General features: G+C 43.7%; 2 protein-coding genes across 2 annotated transcripts in view; both read right to left on the minus strand.

Moving 5' to 3' along the window:
• The window catches only part of RhoGEF2 (Rho guanine nucleotide exchange factor 2), a 725597-nt gene that overhangs the window by 268913 nt on the left and 436649 nt on the right, over positions 1-20035 (minus strand). The window lies entirely within an intron of this gene.
• Positions 2224-20035, minus strand: part of LOC145418024 (uncharacterized) — a 78655-nt gene continuing 60843 nt past the window's right edge. Inside the window, exon 2 of the mRNA XM_080286559.1 lies at positions 2224-2310. Within this exon, the coding sequence (XP_080142685.1) occupies positions 2224-2310 (87 nt within the window). The remainder of the gene's footprint in view (positions 2311-20035) is intronic.

The following is a 20035-nucleotide window of genomic DNA, read 5'->3' on the forward strand; positions in this document are numbered from 1 at the left end:
AGTGTATGGGACTGTACAACTTCCTCAGTAATTTTAGGGTGTCATCTGCGTCCATGAGGGAGGGTGGCGATGAGTGGCATGGGTAACCTAAACAGCAGCTGCGTTTCTCTCTCTCTCTCGTCACACACAATGAAACCACTCCTCTCTTCCTCCCTCCCTCCTATTTATTTAACTTCTCCCCTTCTCGCCCCGTCTTTACCCTCTTCTCTCTCCCCTTTTCTCCCTCCTCCAGACTCTCAGGCGCCACCCCCCCCCCTTTCTCTCTCTCTCTCCCTCCATAACCCTCACCTGGACTGAAGCACCCAGACCTCCCACGCTTCTCAATTAAGTCAGCATCTCTCTCTCTTCCTCACACCCACACACCCACACCCACACACCTCTATCGTCATTCAATTATATCCCCTACTTGCAGATTTTTTGGATGCAGTCGACTGGAAAAAATGATTCACTGATATCTTTTGTGACAGTCTGGAAAATGAAAATATCTTGGAAAATAAAAACAAAAAATCTTGGCCAATCCTGACTTTAACAAAAATCAATATTAATGGATATGCTGCTCAAAATTAAACCTCAACACTCAATTTCACTAATCAGAATTTTCGCTTCTATTATCAAATTTAAAGTTCTCATTTTTAAGAAAGAGAAGTACTTTAAGACTGTTTGGTAAAGTGGGGAGATGCGGGAATGAGACTATTGTAGTGTATGAGCGAGGTTGGGGTGAACACAGAGGATGAGATGGAGGAATGGGGCGGAGAGGTATACGAGCGACAGGTGGGTTAACTGGAGAGAAGGCAGCCTGATAGATGGTGGAATGGGGTCGAGGTATATGACTTGAGGGGTGGGTGAACTGGAGAAGAGGCGGCATGATAACGGAGACGATTTGTTTGTGGCTGCCCTTCACGGGATTCAGGAATTTTACTACAAACAGGGAGGGAGATAAAAATATATTAGACCTAATTAGGCACTGATATGGACAAAGAATTATGGTATGGATTCAGTACGTCTTCAAAATAACCTAATTTCCATTTCTTATATATATATATATATTATATATATATATATATATATATAATTTTTTTTTATGGCAGCCACTGAATATATATATATATATATATATATATATATATATATATAATTTTTTTTTATGGCAGCCACTGATATATAGAAGTTTTGCTGCCCACCTATTGAAATTATTAATATCATTTCCCGTGCAAATCATATCAAACATTCCCCGCATGATAGTTCTTGCAATGTCGCATCTCATTCTTCGCTCCTCATTCTGCATGCTACACCCCCAACAATCTATTTTAACGTAGGGAAGCAAACTAAACTGATATAAAAACGATACAAATGAGATACAAGAGTACGTTGAGGTGTGATTACAATAAATAACGATGTGGAATGGCTGGAAACACATCAACATTAAATATAAACACCATGAGAAGCTGAAACAATATAAATGGTAGCTGATAATGTTACGACGTACTAAGCAAATAAATCGGTAAAGGGGTGGTATCACGGAGCTCTCATGCCATTCTGAATACTAAAGCGATATTATAATAACGAAGAGATTACGTGACAATATTCCTGTCTCGTGTCCTACCTCCTCAAAAAGTCCTATACAGTACTTTACATGTAATATCCCTCATGAATTAACACTATAGGTTCAAATATACTAACACTAATCACTGATTTGTCACCCCTTAACATGCCCTATACTGTACTTCACGTGTGTAATATCCATCATGAACACTACAGGTTCAAATATAACAACACTATTCAAATATATACAATGATTAGCCACTTTCGCTAGTGATTATCAGATGCCGATGACGTCACACATCATCAGCCAACATTTGCGTAATACATATAAATAGCCTTCGTGCACTAAGATTATAAGTTAAAGAAAGTGATAATACCGTCAAATATAAACAAACACTGAAATACCAGCTTAATCAAATAATACCAGGGATAGCCGATGACTTCAGCATCAACCAGCATTTCCTGAATTCAAACGCATAAAAATGCCCTAATACTTACTATGACTACGGTCAATAACAATAAATAACACCACTACAATGTACACAAACACTGAAATTCCAGCATGTAAATAAATACTACTACCAATGGCATTTAAATTTGATGTCCGTGCAGTCGCCATGTCGCCCCCGTTCATCAGGCGCACGCTGGAAAATTTCTAGAAAAAAAATCATCCCGTACCATCTAAACCACAATCTCACCGTCAATACAGATGCCCAAAGCTCCGCAGAAACCGTAGATAACCTCATAGCTGCCGTAGGTATCGAAACACTGGGATTATGGGAGATATTACGTGTGAAACACGAGCAATCACTCACCCTCCATCACACCTCACAGCTCTTTGATCAACACAACATGCTCAGACTCCCGTCAAGACGCCCGCAGGCATACCAACACAAAACAGAATCCCATCACCTATTTTTCACACCTACCCACTGAATAATAGACACTAAATTATCTTTAAATATTACCTACAAATTACTAGAGTAATAAATATGAATGCTGTATATCGTGGATTTATATTTTCCACGCAGAAATACGACATCCAACTTGACGAAATGTTGGCAGCTCCAAGTCACGTGACCCACGCTCCAGGCCTACCAATTCTCAAAATCCCACAGCACCCTTTTCACACCAAATCATCAATCTTACATAGGTTGTCTCAAAATACTACCTAATACGAGCAAGAGTAATATATATATATGACAAGTAGATGCATCGTTTTTAAATATTGCTTTGAGATTACTGAAGATGCAACCAGTTCTGATGTTGGCTGCGCGACCGATGCCCAGGTTTACCTCACAAAACTCCACATCAGGCACCTATCCACAATCAATTCAAACTAATCTCTCCCTAAATACTGCATAACAAAGATAAAATCAGTTAATATGAGTGGTAAATGCCATGTTTTCAATACTTTCTTAGCAATTTAAGGTGTAGCAACCTATTCCAATGCCAATCTTAGGTTTGTACTGATGTCACGTGATCTATTCCCTACTCTCTACCACTCTATTACACATGCCTTGTATTTCACACCTAGTATATGCTGTCTTTAGCAAATTTTTGTGGGTTTAAAGGCGGCTACTAACCCACACACGATATAATGCTACTTAGTTGGTATTTACATCGCAACGGAGTAAAGATTCAGACGGTTTCTAGAAGCTTCTCACTATCCGACCCCGCCATTACGCACATTTCCACTTTCTCCTGCTAAGTTGTTACAAAATTACAAGTGGACTGGCCTAAAGAATACAAAATCAGGAATAATAAGAGGACCTCCTTGATTTTTACTGCATTGAGAGAGAGAGAGAGAGAGAGAGAGAGAGAGAGAGGGGGGGGGGAGGGGGTACCGAAACAAGTGACTCCCCGAACCTCGACAAAGTGAACCACGGCCCAGCATCTCATTACCACCTTCTTTATCTCTTTATTTATTATCTCATTCTGCATACAGCATGTTAATATTCTCCATCATCATCATTATTATTATTATTATTATTACAAGCTATTTATACACATTAACGAAGATGGTTCGTATTCATGCGTCTTCCTAATGTTTTTTTTCATTTCTTTATTTATTTATTATTTTTTTCTGCATGCCATATTTTTGCAGGCCACTTCTTACATTTATAAAAAGTCCTGTTCATATTTTGGGATGCTCTTATCACCTTTCCCCTACCAGTTTATTTATTTATTTTTTCTTTTTCATTTAATAGGGTACGTTATTATTACGATTTGCTATTAGCTGAGGTCATTTTTACAAACATCTTACGAGGCTCTATTACCTCGTTCTAACCCGCTTATTTATTTATGTATTTATTGCATTTGGGACGTTAAAATTCTCATGCATGTTGAAATTGCAAACATGCTGGGAGGTTCCCTGAGATCTCTCCCTTATTATTATTATTATTATTATTATTATTATTACGAGTTATGATCATTATTATTACTGATTAGTAGTAGTAGTAATAGTAGTAGTAGTAGTAATAGTAATAGTAGTAGTAGTAGTATTTTATATTTAACGTTAATACTCACTTGCATAATATTTCTGCCCATTTCTTCATTTAATGGTTACAAAAATACATAAAAAATGCTAAGGGTACGGTACAAGGGGATGGGGGAGTGCAATGGAAGGTTTGTAATTGTGGTTTGTAATTCGAAGTGGCATGGTGGGAACGTAACAACTCTTCGTTTGTGATTTATTTTTCACATTACGCCTTTTAACATTAAACTGTTATTTACGTGTTATTTATATTGTGTTATTTACGTGTTATTTTATATGACGGGATAGAAGGATGAGGTGACGGTAAGATAATGGGGAGGGAGGAGAGGAAGATGCAGAGAGAGACTGAGGGAGACAGGAAGCAAATGAGAGAGAGAGAGAGAGAGAGAGAGAGAGAGAGAGAGAGAGAGAGAGAGAGAGAGAGAGGAAGCAGGTGAGGACGGGCGAGATGGGAGGGATGGAGGAGGCAGGTGAGGGAGGATGAGATGGGATGGAGGAAGCAGGTGAGGAAGGAAGAGATGGGAGGGAGGAAACAGGTGAGGGAGGGAGAGATGGAGGGAGGGAGGATGCAGGTGAGGGAGGACGAGATGAGAGGGAGGATGCAGATGAAGGTGGGAGAGACGGAGGGAGGCGAGGGAGGGAGAATGCGGGTGAGGGAGAGATGGGATGGAGGGAGGCAGGTAAGGGTGAAAGATGGGAGGGAGAGATGAGAGGGATGGAGGGAGGAAGGGAGGGAGAGATGGAGGGAAGGATAAGGGAGATGAACCCAGCACTGTATTCACAAGGCACCACACCGTTCATCACAAACAACAGTGCTCCCTCTCTCTCTCTCTCACCGTTCATCACATACATAACTGTTCTCTCTCTCTCTCCCTCCCTCTCTCTCTGAAGAAAGACAGGCTTCTAAGAACTGTCAGGTCTGGTGGTTTAATAAGTGTTTGGAATTTTCACTGAGAGCGTTATGTCTATATGGTCTCTCTCTCTCTCTCTCTCTCTCTCTCTCTCTCTCTCTCTCTCTCTCACGTACTGTACACCTCAGACAAACAACTCTCCCCCCCCGTCCAACCATTCATCTCATTTCCTCTACCCCCTACCCCCCCTATTCCCCCCAAGGGTCACACACCACACCACAACACCAGTGACCCTTCCACGACCCCCCAATGAGGCTAGGGCAGGGCAGGGCAGGGCAGGGCAGAGAGAGAGAGAGAGAGAGAGAGAGAGAGAGAGGAGGGCAGGGTAGGAAAATACAACGATGAGCAGGGCAGGGCAGGGGAGAGAAGGGCAGGACACACAGAAAAACAGGGCAGGACACAGGGGGTAGGTGAGGGCAGGGCAGGCCAGGGCAGGGCAGGTCAGAGGTCAGGTCATCCCATTATTTAAGCGGTGGGAACACGACCCTGAGGCCATGATGTGAGAGAGACAAGGGGAAGACGCAATGAAAAGGTAGAAAGTGTGAAAAGGAGAAAGTGTGAGAGAGACAAGAGGAAGGCACACTGAAAGGGAGAGAAAGTGTGACGAAATGCTTATAGGAAGAAGGAGGAGGGTGGAAATGAGAAAGAAAGTGAGGAAGGAAGAGGGTGGAAATGAGAAAGAAAAAGAGTTGAGGAAGAGGGTGGAAATGAGAAAGAGATGAGGAAGGAAGAGGGTGGAAATAAGAAAGAAAGGAGGAAGGAAGAGGGTGGAAATGAGAAATAGGAAGGAAGAGGGTGGAAATGAGAAAGAAAGAGAGGAAGAGGGTGGAAATGAGAAAGAGAGGAAGGAAGAGGGTGAAAATGAGACAGAGATGAGGAAGGAAGAGAGTGGAAATGAGAAAGAGAGGAAGGAAGAGGGTGGAAAGAAGAAAGAATAAGTTGAGGAAGGAAGAGGGTGGAAATGAGAAAGAAAGAAAGAGTTGAGGAAGGAAGAGGGTGGAGATAAGAAAGAAAGGAGGAAGGAAGAGGGTGGAGATAAGAAAGAGATGAGGAAAGAGGAGGGAGGAAATGAGAAAGAGAGAGTGGAGGAAGAAAAAGCACAGAGAAAGGGCGGGATGGCGGAAGAGAAAGGAAGAGAGGCGAACAAAACGCTGAGTACAAAGGAGAAAGGAAAGACATGTTACACGAAGGAGGGCTAAGATGATGGCAGAAATCGAAGAGATCATGGGGATGGAGTGTGAGGATGGGAGAGAGAATGGGAAGAAGGAGAGGAGAAAAGAGGAGGAGACGTGGAGATGAGACGGCAAGGATCTTTGACGAAGTGAGGGAAGGAGGGAGGAGGAGACAGCAGAAGAGCAGAGGGGAGGGGAGGGGAGGGGAGAGGAGGGAAGATGAGATGGCGGAGGAAAGAGATGAAGGGAGAGGAGAAACGGAAGGGGAATACATAGGAGGGAGAGGGGAGAGAGGGAGAGCAAAGGAGACTAGGGGGATGGGAGGAGAGAGAGGGAAAAGAGGGAAGGGAGTGGGGAGATGAGGGGAAGTCTGATCTAACACTACACTGTGGTTTTAGGCCTCTCTCTCTCTCTCTCTCTCTCTCTCTCTCTCTCTCTCTCCAAGCTTTAATGTGGTGATTTAACTGTAAACAGATGTCTATTACGAATGCTTGCTTGGCTGGTAAAATTGTGTGTGTGTGTGTGTGTGTGTGTGTGTGTGTGTGTGTGTGTGTGTGTGTGTGTGTGTGTGTGTGTGTGTGTGTGTGTGTGTGTGTGTGTGTGTGTGTGTGTGTGTGTGTGTGTGTGTGCCGAGATGAGTCTGTAACTATCTTCATTCTCTCTCTCTCTCTCTCTCTCTCAACTCCAACCCCCATCATACTCCATATCTTCCCTCAAATATACTCCTTCCCTCTTTTCCCCTCCCTCCCTCCCTTCATCATCTCCCCTCACTTACCCACTCCTTATTCTCCCTCCCTCTTCCCCTCTCTCCACGAATCTTCTCTCCATTCTCCCCTCACCCTGTCACTCAAGCTCCCTCTTTCCTCCTCTCCCACCTCCTTCACTCCTCCTCCTCCCCTCCCTTCCTCCTCTCACCCCTCCCTCACTCTTCATTTCCCCATCCCTACTTGCTATCATGTCTTTCTTTCCCTACCTTTCTCACTCCCCTCCTTCACTTCCCAACCCTCTCCTTCCTTCATTTCACCTCTCCCTCCCTCCCTCCCCTCCTTACCTTCTCATTTCACTCCTTCACTCCCCTTATCTTTGCACATTTCTCCCTTATTTCACCTCTCCCTCTCTTCCTCCCCTCCTCATCTTTTCTCTCACTCCTCCACCCCTTTCCCTCTTCACCCTTCTTCCCCTTCCTTATTACAGCCCTCCTCTCCCCACAACCCTCTCTCCTCCCCACCACAAACCTCCCCCTCCTCTTCTACTCAGTGCACTAGTACCAATATTGTCTTCCACAGCATACAACTAACACGCCTCTCCACACCACACAACTCTACACTCATTACAAAGACCTCTACAAGTAAATAAATATGTAAATAAACAGAAAACGAATGAAATAATAACCATACAATAACGAGGTGTATCAGTGAAGGGGGTGTGAGTTGGGGGGAGGGCGGCGTAATGGCAGGGGACAGGGCGACATGGAGGCGACCTGTTTGTGGCCACCCCTTACGAGATTAAGGCGTCTGGCAACAGACAGATAGATAGATAGAGACAGACAAACCCAAAAATCTACTTTCACGAGAAGTCAAAATACGGTAATATTAACAAAGAGACAAGCATAATATTTACACTTTACATCCATTACTAACAGAAATCACAAATAAAGGAAAATAAATACACAAGAGAATATAATCAAGACGTGGTTGGAAAGACAGGCAGTGATATCTTTACCACACTAGGCTATTTCGTGTTAAAAAAATACAATCCATTCATTTCTTAGTTATATAAATGTAAAAAAAAACACATGGAAATCTTCGAAAAAATGAGAGAGAGAGAGAGAGAGAGAGAGAGAGAGAGAGAGAGAATGTACAAATGTCGTCTTTCTTCTCCCTCATTCCACTACTATTTCCCTCTCCTCCTCCTCCTCCTCCTCCTCCTCCTCCTCCACTTCTTCCCTTATCTCCTCCACCTCACCACCCACTTCAACCTTGGCTCAAGCTTCCTCCCTCTCTCTCTCTCTCCTCCCTCTTCCTTTCCATTTCTCCTTTCTTTCTCCAGTCTATCTCCTTTTCTTCTCCTTCCCTCCTTGGCATATGATCTCCATTCTCCCCTTGCAACCCATTCTCTCTCTCTCTCTCTCTCTGTCTCTGTCTCTCTCTCTCTCTCATATTTTCCTTTCCTTCTCTTAAACTGATATCATAGTGTAAACAATGTGTGTGTGTGTGTGTGTGTGTGTGTGTGTGTGTGTGTGTGTGTGTGTGTGTGTGTGTGTGTGTGTGTGTGTGTGTGAGAGAGAGAGAGAGAGAGAGAGAGAGAGAGAGAGAGAGAGATTCACAAAAGAAAGGAACTAATTAGGTCTAAAAGGAAGAGAGAAGAGGAGGTGAAAGAAAGAAGAGGATGAAGAACGAGAAGAGGAGGAGGAAGAGGAGAATGATGATGATGATGATGATGATGATGATGATGAGGAGGAGGAGGAGGAGGAGGAGGGGGAGGAAACATAAGGAAGATGAAGAGAGGAAGAGGCGGGGAAGGGAAGGGTGGGGCCAAAAGCAGGAAAATGATAATAAGGAAGAAATAAAACATGATAAAGACAATTAAAACAAGTAAAAACCCTTATCAATAAATAATAATAAAAATAATAATAAAAATAATGATACTACTACTACTACTACTATCATACTACTTATACTACTACAAGTAATAAATAATAATTAAAAAATATATAATAATAATAATAATAATAATAATAATAAGCAGACAAACGAAAATCGCAAAAAAATCAAGCTTGAAAAAAATATATATGGTATAAGTATATAGTCTATATATATAAAACAGGCTTCTAAAAAAATAATCCATGAAAGTCAGAAAAATGAAAAATGACCCAAAAAATCCATACCTCATATTTCACCTAAAAATATAAGAAAAACTACACCTCTCAGTAGGTATTAAACACAGAGGGAGGAAAAAAGTGAGAGAGGAACAATGCAAGGATGGAGGGAGGGAGGGAGGGAGGGAGGAAGGGAGGGAGGGAGGGAAGATGAAGATTGGAGGGAGGAAAGAGTGAGAAGGAGAGGAACAATGCACTGATAGATGGGAGAGAGAGAGAGAGAGAGAGAGAGAGAGAGAGAGAGAGAGAGAGAGAGAGAGAATATACAAGAAGGGAGAGACGGGGGGAGGGAGAAAAAAGGTAAACAGGAAGGAAAAATGGGAGAGATAGGAGAGATGATGAGTGGATGGAGGAGAGAGAGAGAGAGAGAGAGAGAAAGAGAGAGAATAAAGGAAGGAAGGAGAGACTGGAGGAACAAAAAATAACGGGAGGAAAGAAGGGAGGGAGGGAGGGAGAAGAAAGGAGAGGAGGAGGGAGGAGGAAAGAGAGACAAGAGGAAGAAGGGGAAGGGAAAAAAATAATGCGATATGAAGACAACGAGAGAGAGAGAGAGAGAGAGAGAGAGAGAGAGAGAGAGAGAGAGAGAGAGATGCAGTATCCGGTGGGAACAAAAGGGTCGCCATTATAACAACACTGATAAACAAACGGTGTGTGTGTGTGTGTGTGTGTGTGTGTGTGTGTGTGTGTAAGAAAAACTGCGTGAATATGGTCGAAAATGTGTAGATACTCTTTATGTAAATTGAGAGAGAGAGAGAGAGAGAGAGAGAGAGAGAGAGAGAGACGGAAGGAAGAGGGTGATAAAAGAGATCATTAAGCAAGGAGGAGGAGGAGGAGGAGGAGGAGGAGAAGGGAAATCAAGTAGAGAAGAGGAGGAAGGAAAGAGGGAGAGGATGGAGGTAGGAAAGTGAAACAAAGAGGAGAGGGAAGGAAGTAGAGAGAGAGAGAGAGAGAGAGAGAGAGAGAGAGAGAGGCGAGGAAAGGGGGGGGGGAGACAAACGGGGGATGCAAAGATGGAAAGAAAAGACGGAGAGAAGAGAATAAAAGAGAAATAGGAGGAGAGAAGGAGAGGAGAAAGAGGGAAGGAGGCTCGGTGGCCCGGTGGCTCTGGTGCTGGCCTCACGTTCGGGGGACTCTCCCGACATGGGTTCGAGATCTACCGAATGCCACTGAGTTTGCAGGATGGGCCTACACCACACCACACATACACCACACCATACCTACACCACACCACACCTACACCATACCATACCTACACCACACCACATCTACTGTACACCATACCACACCTACACCATAGCACACCTACACCATTGCACACCTACACCATACCACACCTACACCACACCATACCTACACCACACCACACCTACACCATACCACACCTACACCATACCACTGTTTACAACCACTATCTTCTGTTTTATAGTAAGTTATAGTGTGTGTCTTGTATATAATATTATGTTCCTCTGTTTGGGAGGGAAGGAGGGAGAAAGGGAGAGAAGAGAAGAGAGGAGGGAGGGAGAGAAGAAGAGAGGGAGGGAGAGAAGAGAGACGGGAGGGAGGGAGGGAGGGAGAGAAGAGAGACGGGAGAGAGAGAGAGAAAGAAAGTGTGAGAAAAGTCCTGATGGAAGTGGCAGTAATGAGAGCTGGGCGGGTCAGAGGAGGGGAGAAGGAGGGGAGGGGAGGGGAAATGAAGGGAGGGGGTGGATTTGGAAGGAAAGAGGAGGGGAGGGGGCGGGTGAGGGTATGGGAGGAAAGGGGAGGGGAAGGGACATGGAAAAATTGAGGCATGAAGGAAAGGGAAGGAGAAGGAAGGGGAGGGAAGGAAAAGGAAGAGAAAGGGAGGAAAAGGAAGGGAAGGGGAGGGAAGACAGGAGGAAATATGGGGATGGAAATAAGTAGTTACGTGAGTAGAGGGAAAAAAAAAAAAAACTGAAGTGAAGTGACGTGAAGTGAAGTGACGTGAAGTGAAGTGAAGCAGTGAAAAAGTATGGTAAAGTGATCCAGTGAAGTGTAATGAAGCAAGCAGACATGAAGAGGCATATTGCAGTGACATGAAGTGAAGCATGGTGTAGAGAAGTGAAATGATGCGAAGTGAAGTGTAGTGAGGAGCAAGGAAGTGAAGTGTAGTGAAGTGTAGTGAAGTGAGGTGCAATGATGTGAAGTGTAGTGAAGAAAAGCGAAGTGTAGTGAAGCGAGGTGCTATGAAGTGTTGTGAAGTGAAGTGTAGTGAAGTAAACTGAAGTGTAGAGAAGTCCAGTGATGTGAAATGAGGTGAAGTGTAGTGAAGTGAGGTGAAATAAGGAAGTGAGGGAACATTGCAGTAAAGGCCAGGTAAAAGGTGTGTGTGTGTGTGTGTGTGTGTGTGTGTGTGTGTGTGTGTGTGTGTGTGTGTGTGTGTGTGTGTGTGTGTGTGTGTGTGTGTAAATACCTGAGAAATGCAAAGGTCAGGGACGAGACGGAGGGAGGGAGTGTGGGAGGAAGGGAGGGAGAAAGGGGAGGGAGGGAGAAGAATGAGAGGGAAGAAAGGGAAGATGAGCGTGGTGAGAGGGAGGGAGAGAGGATTGAGGAGAGGGAGTGAGGAAGAGAGGAGAAAGGGAGTGAGGGAGAGGGAAGGGGGAAGGAGGAGGAAAGGAGAAAGGCGGGAGGGAGGGAGGGGGCAAGGAGAGCACAATAAGCTGAGAGAATGGACAGGAAGATATCAGAGGGAGAGAGAGAGAGAGAGAGAGAGAGAGAGAGAGAGAGAGAGAGAGAGAGAGAGACAGACAGACAGACAGACAGACGTGCAAAAATGTGGATAAAAGAAAATTACGACTAACCCTTACCATCAACCTTCTCATGACAGAAGCAACTCTAGCAACACCTTCCAGACACACGATTTTATTCTACACAAGTGTCATCACGACCCAGTAAAAGTAAAGTGTAGGGGGGGGTGTAGGTGTACAGCATATTGGTTTCGCTAGTTTAAGTTATATTAGGTTAGGTTAGATTATCACTGCCAGGAGGTCATGCTAGGTCAATCTGGGTCATGATGTGGAATTAGGGGGTCATGTGGGGTTAAATGAGGTCATACGAGGTTAGATTATCACAACCGTCACAACCGGGTTATGTTGGGTCAGTCTGGGTCATGATGTTGAATTAGGGGGTCATGTGGGGTTAAATGAGGTCACAGGAGGTTAGATTATCACTGCCAGGAGGTTATGTTAGGTCAGTCTGGGTTATGATGTGGAACTGGGTCACGTGAAGCAGCGACTTAAAATAGCTTATTGGGAAAGGTCAAAGCAACGGATCCAAAAATAGAGCAGGACTGGCCAAATGAGGCGCTGGGATGGACTGGGATATACTTGGGATAGACTGGGATATACCTGGGATATACTTGTTTTATACTGGAATCTACAAGTGTTATACTGGGGATATACTGGGGATATACTTGTTATACTGGGATATACTTGGGATATACTGGGACACTTGGGATAGACTGGGATATAAATGTGTTATACTGGGATATACTTCTTATACTGGGATACAGTGGGATATACTTGGGATATACTGGAGCTATACTTGTGTTATACTGAGATATACTTGGGATAAACTGGAATATACTTGGGATATACCGGGACATACTGGGATCTTCTGGAGCTATACTTGTGTTATACTGGGCATATACCGAGCAATACAGGTGTTACACTCAGGCAACGAACAACAAACTAATCAACTTCCTTCTTCCTGGCATACAAAAAAATATATATATATATAAAAAAATACCCACATCAAACACACCATTAAAAAAACAACCCGAATTCCATCAACACCCAAAAAACAACAGCACCAAAAAAACAACAACAACAACAATGCCCCAATCCCCAGAGAGAGAGAGAAAAAAGAAAGAACAGAAATGGATAAAAGAAGCAGGATTAAAAGCAGAAGTCCTTTGCATTCTCTCGCAAAGGAGTTCAAAAAGAGTGCTTCAAAGTGTGTGTGTGTGTGTGTGTGTGTGTGTGTGTGTGTGTGTGTGTGTGTGTGTGTGTGTGTGTGTGTGTGTGTGCAGTTGTATATACGCAGATGCAGGAGGCAGGATTAGGGTCGTGTGTGTGTGTGTGTGTGTGTGTGTGTGTGTGTGTGTGTGTGTGTGTGTGTGTGTGTGTGTGTGTGTGTGTGTGTGTGTGTGTGTTTACGTGGTTGTAGCAGACAATTTGAGTTGGGCTCATGTCGTCCTCTCTTCACATATACATTTATCAAACCTAATCTTTAACTATTCTTAATTTCTGAGTTCTAATGACACACAAATCAAGAAAATGAAAAATATATAACAAAAAAAAAAAATCTTACTGTTCCCAAACTCACCGTAGGCCAGTGGATTTAGATACTGCCACATCTAGAGGTGAAATTGCAGGAAGGTAGGTAAGCAGGTACGTTAGGTAGGTACTGTAGGTAGGTAGGCAGGTAGGTAGGTAGGTAGATAGGTGGGAATGTTGCGGAATATCACACTACACCTCCAGACAAACTATTTACATTTTCCACACCTTGTCCTTTATAATATCAAACTTTTTTCCTGTAACAAGTTTAATATTATTCTAAGCAAGACTTTTTTCGATTTTTCAGTCAACAAGTCGATTTTTTCTGCAACACTTATTTTGTTTCTATTTTTTGCAATCACAATTAATTACTCACATTTTTCCAAACCATTTTTTTCAATACACTGACTTTTTATAGCTTTTTGCAGCAAGATTTCACAATGGAATGCCGATTTTTTTTTTCCTGCAACACGAATTAAGTCTTCGTTGTGAATGTTAGGTCGGATCATAGTATTTACCTTTTTTACGTTTTTTTCTTCGTCAATTTCCTCTTTTGTTACCACGACGCTCCCCTGACGAGCATACCTCTCTCAACACCCTTCCTATCCCCCGAAAAGATGATGGTAGGATGCAGGCAGAGGGCAACTTCCGCCTGCAGTCCACCGGGTTCACATGAGTCTAGGGCTGCAACACTACTATGCCCTGCTCACTTTAACTTGGCCTAAAATTGCCATTTGTCCACCTAGACTGCCGAGTTGTAGCAATAGATTAACACTAGAATATGGCGCTAGTCACGAAGAAGTGCTAAGGAAAGGATGTGGAGCCGAAGTAGTCTTTTTCTGCCAGTGAGCTACGTGAAATAACCTGCAAAATTACTTAGACTTTAAGGTGCTAGTCACGAAGAAGTGCTATGGAAAGGATGTTGAGTCGTAGTATTGTCTTTTTCTGACGCTGAGCTACGGGCTATAAGCTGCAAAAGGACGATAATCTGGGCCAAGTTAAAGTGAACGAACAGTAGTCAAATTAATCCTCGCATCTTATTACACCTGATCATTGAGAACATTTACCTGGTTAAAATACCACTTCTACACCACACCCTGCACACACTAATACCAGGAGAGCCTTGTCAACACCACACCATCGCCACAACACCAAAGAGCAGATACCAGATAATACCACCACCATTACAGCAATCCACACTAATGCCACATGAATAAGAGCGCCACTACACCACCACTACACCAGTTCAGCACAGACTAACACCAGGAGAGCAGGGTCAGCATCACACCAGGCCAGAGCACACCGAGATAACACCAGATAATGAGTGCAGAGCCCCGCCACACCACAAACACTGGATTACCAAACGTTTCGACATGATACACAGATTTATATGTGTGTATGGCGTCACAACACACACACACACACACACACACACACACACACACACACACACACACACACACACACACGCACGCACACACTTGATTTATATATGTATGGCGTCACAGTACACACACACACACACATTTATGTGTATGGTGTGTGTGTGTGTGTGTGTGTGTGTGTGTGTGTGTGTGTGTGTGTGTGTGTGTGAGAGAGAGAGAGAGAGAGAGAGAGAGAGAGAGAGAGAGATTACTGTCATAACCACTTACATTCATTTCTTCCTCAAAGAAGTAAATAATATAACATGGTGTGGAAAATTCGTTATCTATGTTTAAATACCTGTTTAATTGTATATCAAGGATTTTAATAAACAGGGAGATCCTTATATTACGGTCTTCAGTCTCGGGTAGTACGGGAATGGCCCAGTCTGCTGGTGTGGGGCGCAGATATTGTGGCTGCTTCAAGAAATGATGCAGGGTAGACACTTAAGGGTAGAAAATGATGGGGTAGGTGCAATAAGCAAAATAAACCCCTTAGGAAGAGGTGTTTGTGGGCTTCCTTAGCGAGAATACGGGCTCTATACTTACGAATTCTGTAGTACGGTACGGTATGAGAGGCACAAGACTCACCTGTGGAGAAAAGGTGTAATTAGTGACAGGAAAAGATCATTATTTTTTACTAACACGTACGCTAATCTGTCTAAAAATTTAATCATATTTATTGCAATAGAAAGGCATAAAACACACACACACACACACACACACACACACACACACACACACACACACACACCTCTATATACAGATACATAAATACACATGTACACAAACAGGGGGGAGAGAGAGAGAGAGAGAGAGAAATTACCAGACGGCAACATTAACACACCATTAACTGCATCGTCTTAAAAGCTCTGACCTTTCAACTAGAACTTAGAGAGAGAGAGAGAGAGAGAGAGAGAGAGACCAATTATACAAACAAATTCAATGAGAACGTTCAGGTGCAATACGTGAAATTAATCGCTAACCAACATGCGCTACGTACCCTCCTAGGCCATCGACAACACGGCTCAAAGTCCAAAGGCAAATAAAGCAAGGCAAATAAAACAAATAAAAGCAAATAAAGCAATAGAGGGTAGCACAAAGATACGCCAATAACAGATCTTATTTCTTTTGAGTATTATTTCTACAACTTTCAGTACCAGATCTATTATAAGTTGAATAAAATCATAACCTGCCTATTATAACTCTCTCTAAAATGAAGATGGTTTTAAAATTGTGTCTTTGCAGATGCTAGTTAGTTTATGTAGCGCAGGAGATAGTCTGTTTTAAATTCACACACACACACACACACACACACACACACACACACACACTCATCCCCCTCCACACACACACACACACACACTCATCCCCCTCCACACACACACACACACACACACACACACACTCCCCCCTCCCCCCACACACACTCATCCCCCTCCACACACACACACACACACACACACACACTCCCCCCTCCCCCCCACACACACTCATCCCCCTCCACACACACACACACACACACTCATCCCCCTCCACACACACACACACACACACACACTCCCCCCTCCCCCCCACACACACTCATCCCCCTCCACACACACACACATACACTCCCCCCTCCCCCCACACACACACACTAATCCCCCTCCACACACACACACACACACACACACACACACACACACACACACACACGCAACCACCCTCAATCACGTCCATCAGGCGGCCATTTTTAAATCTCCCATTCACAGCACTTTACGAGAGCCCTTTAAACCTCTTCCCTTTAAATTTAGACACGCGGTTGAGGATCTGATTTTAGTCCACGAGAACGTCATTTTTAAATCTCCCAATCAGACCTCCCTTTTAAATCCCGATCCCTTTAATTTAGCTCACACACGGTCTTCAAAGTGGCGACAGAAATTCCCTAACACTTTTTCCTTAGTGACTTAGTTTGCACATTAGACCTTATTATCCTTTTGTTGGTTAGTTATGGAACTTATGATGATATTAAAACGATATATCACGAGACTGGTAGAGTACAAAATAAAAAATAAATCGCCAAGGAAGAGGTGCACCGAAGCCTCCTATGCCACCAACATCACAGCTCTAAGTCACAATCAGGTCCATCACAGCGCCATTTTTAAAGGCACAAATTAAAGGGCTTGATAACACGGGGTCCTTTTAAACCCTCTCCCACCGCCCCCTCCCCCCCACTCCTAAATCTAAATGCTTTGATAGAGTTAAAGGGAGATGCACTTAGGTAAAACTCTCTCTCTCTCTCTCTCTCTCTCTCTCTCTCTCTCTCTCTCTCTCTCTCTCTCTCTCTCTCTCAGTGACCTCTCTTGTTCTGCCTATAAGGATGTTTTACTGCCTTACCGGTCTTCAGCCAAAGAAGGTACCGCTTGTGTGTGTGTGTGTGTGTGTGTGTGTGTGTGTGTGTGTGTGTGTGTGTGTGAGAGAGAGAGAGAGAGAGGTGTGTGTGTGTGTGTGTGTGTGTGTGTGTGTGTGAGAGAGAGAGAGAGAGAGAGAGGGGTGTGTGTGTGTGTGTGTGTGTGTGTGTGTGTGTGTGTGTGTGTGTGTGTGTGTGTGTGTGTGTGTGTTACCGTAAATATAATACATAAAGGCGTCATTAACGATCAAATAGGCAGTTCCGGCTGCTAAAACCCTCTGAAACTGAAACTACTCCTGAAACTGGCAGCCACATAAACATCCACAGCAGGGACACGCCACAACCAGTCTTTATTTAGCTGGACAGGATGGCTATGAGAGGTCTTGACGGACAGGTATAAGTGGGAGAGGAAGGGGGGGAGAGAGAGAGAGAGAGAGAGAGAGAGAGGATGTTCCGTTAACAGGGACGTGTTTATGTGAATGTGACGACTCTCTCTCTCTCTCTCTCTCACACACACACACACACACACACACACAAAACAGGAAAACTTAAGATTCTCCTGACAATGAGGAACTGATAAGGAAAAACACGCTTAGCTGTGAGGTGTAAATATAAAAGCTTTAGTCATATTTCTCTCTCTCTCTCTCTACTTCTGTGATGCAAGAACTTTTCACCTGTCAACCCACCCTTCAGTGTAAAATGAGAAACCTCATGATACTGATGCCGATGATGGTAATACTTCAGCAATATGCGGTAACAAGAAAACTATATAATGTAGTCACCACAAAACAGACTAATAACTTGTAATTAACCACCGCCGCACCTCTATTACTGTAATCTGGGTAGTACAATATTAAGAACAGGTCTACTACTGTAATCTGGGTAGTACAATGTCATTTTACTTAACTACAGGTAAACCCCAACGTACGAACACAATACGGACAAAAACATAACTAAACAAGAAGCGGGTGCCAAGGCACGGCAAACCCGTCACCGCCAGTCACTTTAGTGCTGCCGTATAAACACAACAGGATATCTAGTCAATGATGTCACATCAAATTTGGAGAAAATCGGGAGAAAATTGACGACTTTATGCCCATTTGAAATTTTAGGCTCGACCCACCTGACACTGACCTCCTACTGCTAATTGGGGGGCGACCCCCCCTGATGTAATGAGGCATGTTATAGGATGCAGATTTGAAAGATGCACCTTTAGGTTTTGGTTTCATGTCGATAAGACGAAATTGCAAGGAGTTATGGCGAAAAAACGATTTTTACCTGTCCCCCCACTTTTTTTTTTTTGGGGGGGGACCTACAGCCTAGGCCTTGCCCCAATTTGGCCCAAAATTTAATCAGGTGATCAGAGGGTCATAGCCCATCATCCCTGTAATTCTGGTCAAAATCGCACCGGTGGTTTTCGCGTAAAGTTGTTAACAGACAGACAGATGGACAGACAGACAAACAAACAGACAAACCGAGAGAACACAATACCCGTCCTCGTGCCCCACCGGGGAGGGGACGGGTAATAAATAAATATTCCAATAGGTGTTAACCAGCCTCCTACGGTACCTCCCCCAGAACACGTACCGTTACCAAAAAAAAAAAAAAAAAAAAAAAGTTTCGGTTTCACCCAATTACGCTAGACTACTGAAGCTCCAGGGGTATGATGCACCCACCGTCACCCCTTCAATACGAGAGGCACCTCCGGAGTCACACCGTCCCAAGAAAAAATAAATAAATAAATATCATCGTCACCATCATCATCATCATCATCCGGACCTCCTTTCCCATCCAAGGGCACGGTGAGGAGCAGCAATGTCCAGACAGCCCAAATTTGCCCAATCAAATAGGTCACACTTCCAATCACTCATCATTCAAGCCCCCGGAATCCTGGCTCTATCGGATACGCCAAAAACATTCATCACGTCTGTAACTTCACATAAATAAATAAATAAATAACTCGACAAGAAGTAGCAAGAACGGAAAACGGAAGAACAGACCTCACACACTTCCACAAACAGTACTTCACAACGGAAAGTAAACAATGACGCCACTGTTATCTCTGTCCGTAAAATAGGGTAGGTAAACATTTCGCTATACCGGACTGGGTAACTGGTGAACTGGGTATCGGGTTACTATGGGAGGGAGGAGATGTGTGTGGTATTCTAGTAATTTTCAGAAGGATTTGTATAAGAGGGTAATTCTGGACTGGATGGTTTATATATAGCCTTCAAGTGAGAGAGAGAGAGAGAGAGAGAGAGAGAGAGAGAGAGAGAGTTACAGTACAATTTATAGCGTTATGCAAAAGGAGTACCTAAATATTTGGTTACAGTGGGTTGGGAAAGTGGGTCAAGTGGGTGAGAGAGAGAGAGAGAGAGAGAGAGAGAGAGAGAGAGAGAGTGAGACTAACGAGAGATTGTGAGAGACAATGGAGAAGAAAAAACTCTGATATAAGGGTTGAAGATGACGGAAAGGAAGGATGGAAGATGAAGGAAAGGAAGGATGAAAGATGAAGGAAAGGAAGGATGGAAGATGAAGGAAAGGAAGGAAGACGAAGGAACGGAAGGAAGGATGATGAAGGAAAGGAAGGATGAAAGATGAAGGAATGGAAGGATGCAAGATAAAATACAATGACGATTTTGATGATGATGATGATGATTAAGGAAGAGAGGAACAGGCAAAAGAGATAGGAAGAGGAGGGGGATGAGAGGAGAAAGGAGAGAGAGGGGGTAGGAAAGAGGTGAGAGAGAGAGAGAGAGAAGGTAGGAAAGAGGAGGGAGAGAGGAGGTAGAAAAGAGGTGTGAGAGGAGATAGAAGGTAGGAGAGAGAGGAGGTAGGAAGGTGGAGAGAGAGAGAGGAGGTAGGAAGGTGGAGAGAGAGAGAGGAGGTAGGAAAGAGGTGAGAGAGGAAGCAGGAAAGAGGTGAGA

This window comes from Coenobita brevimanus, chromosome 112, assembly GCF_032717465.1.
Source record: "Coenobita brevimanus isolate Jiangsu-jjx chromosome 112, ASM3271746v2, whole genome shotgun sequence".
Taxonomy (NCBI): Eukaryota; Metazoa; Arthropoda; class Malacostraca; order Decapoda; family Coenobitidae; genus Coenobita; species Coenobita brevimanus.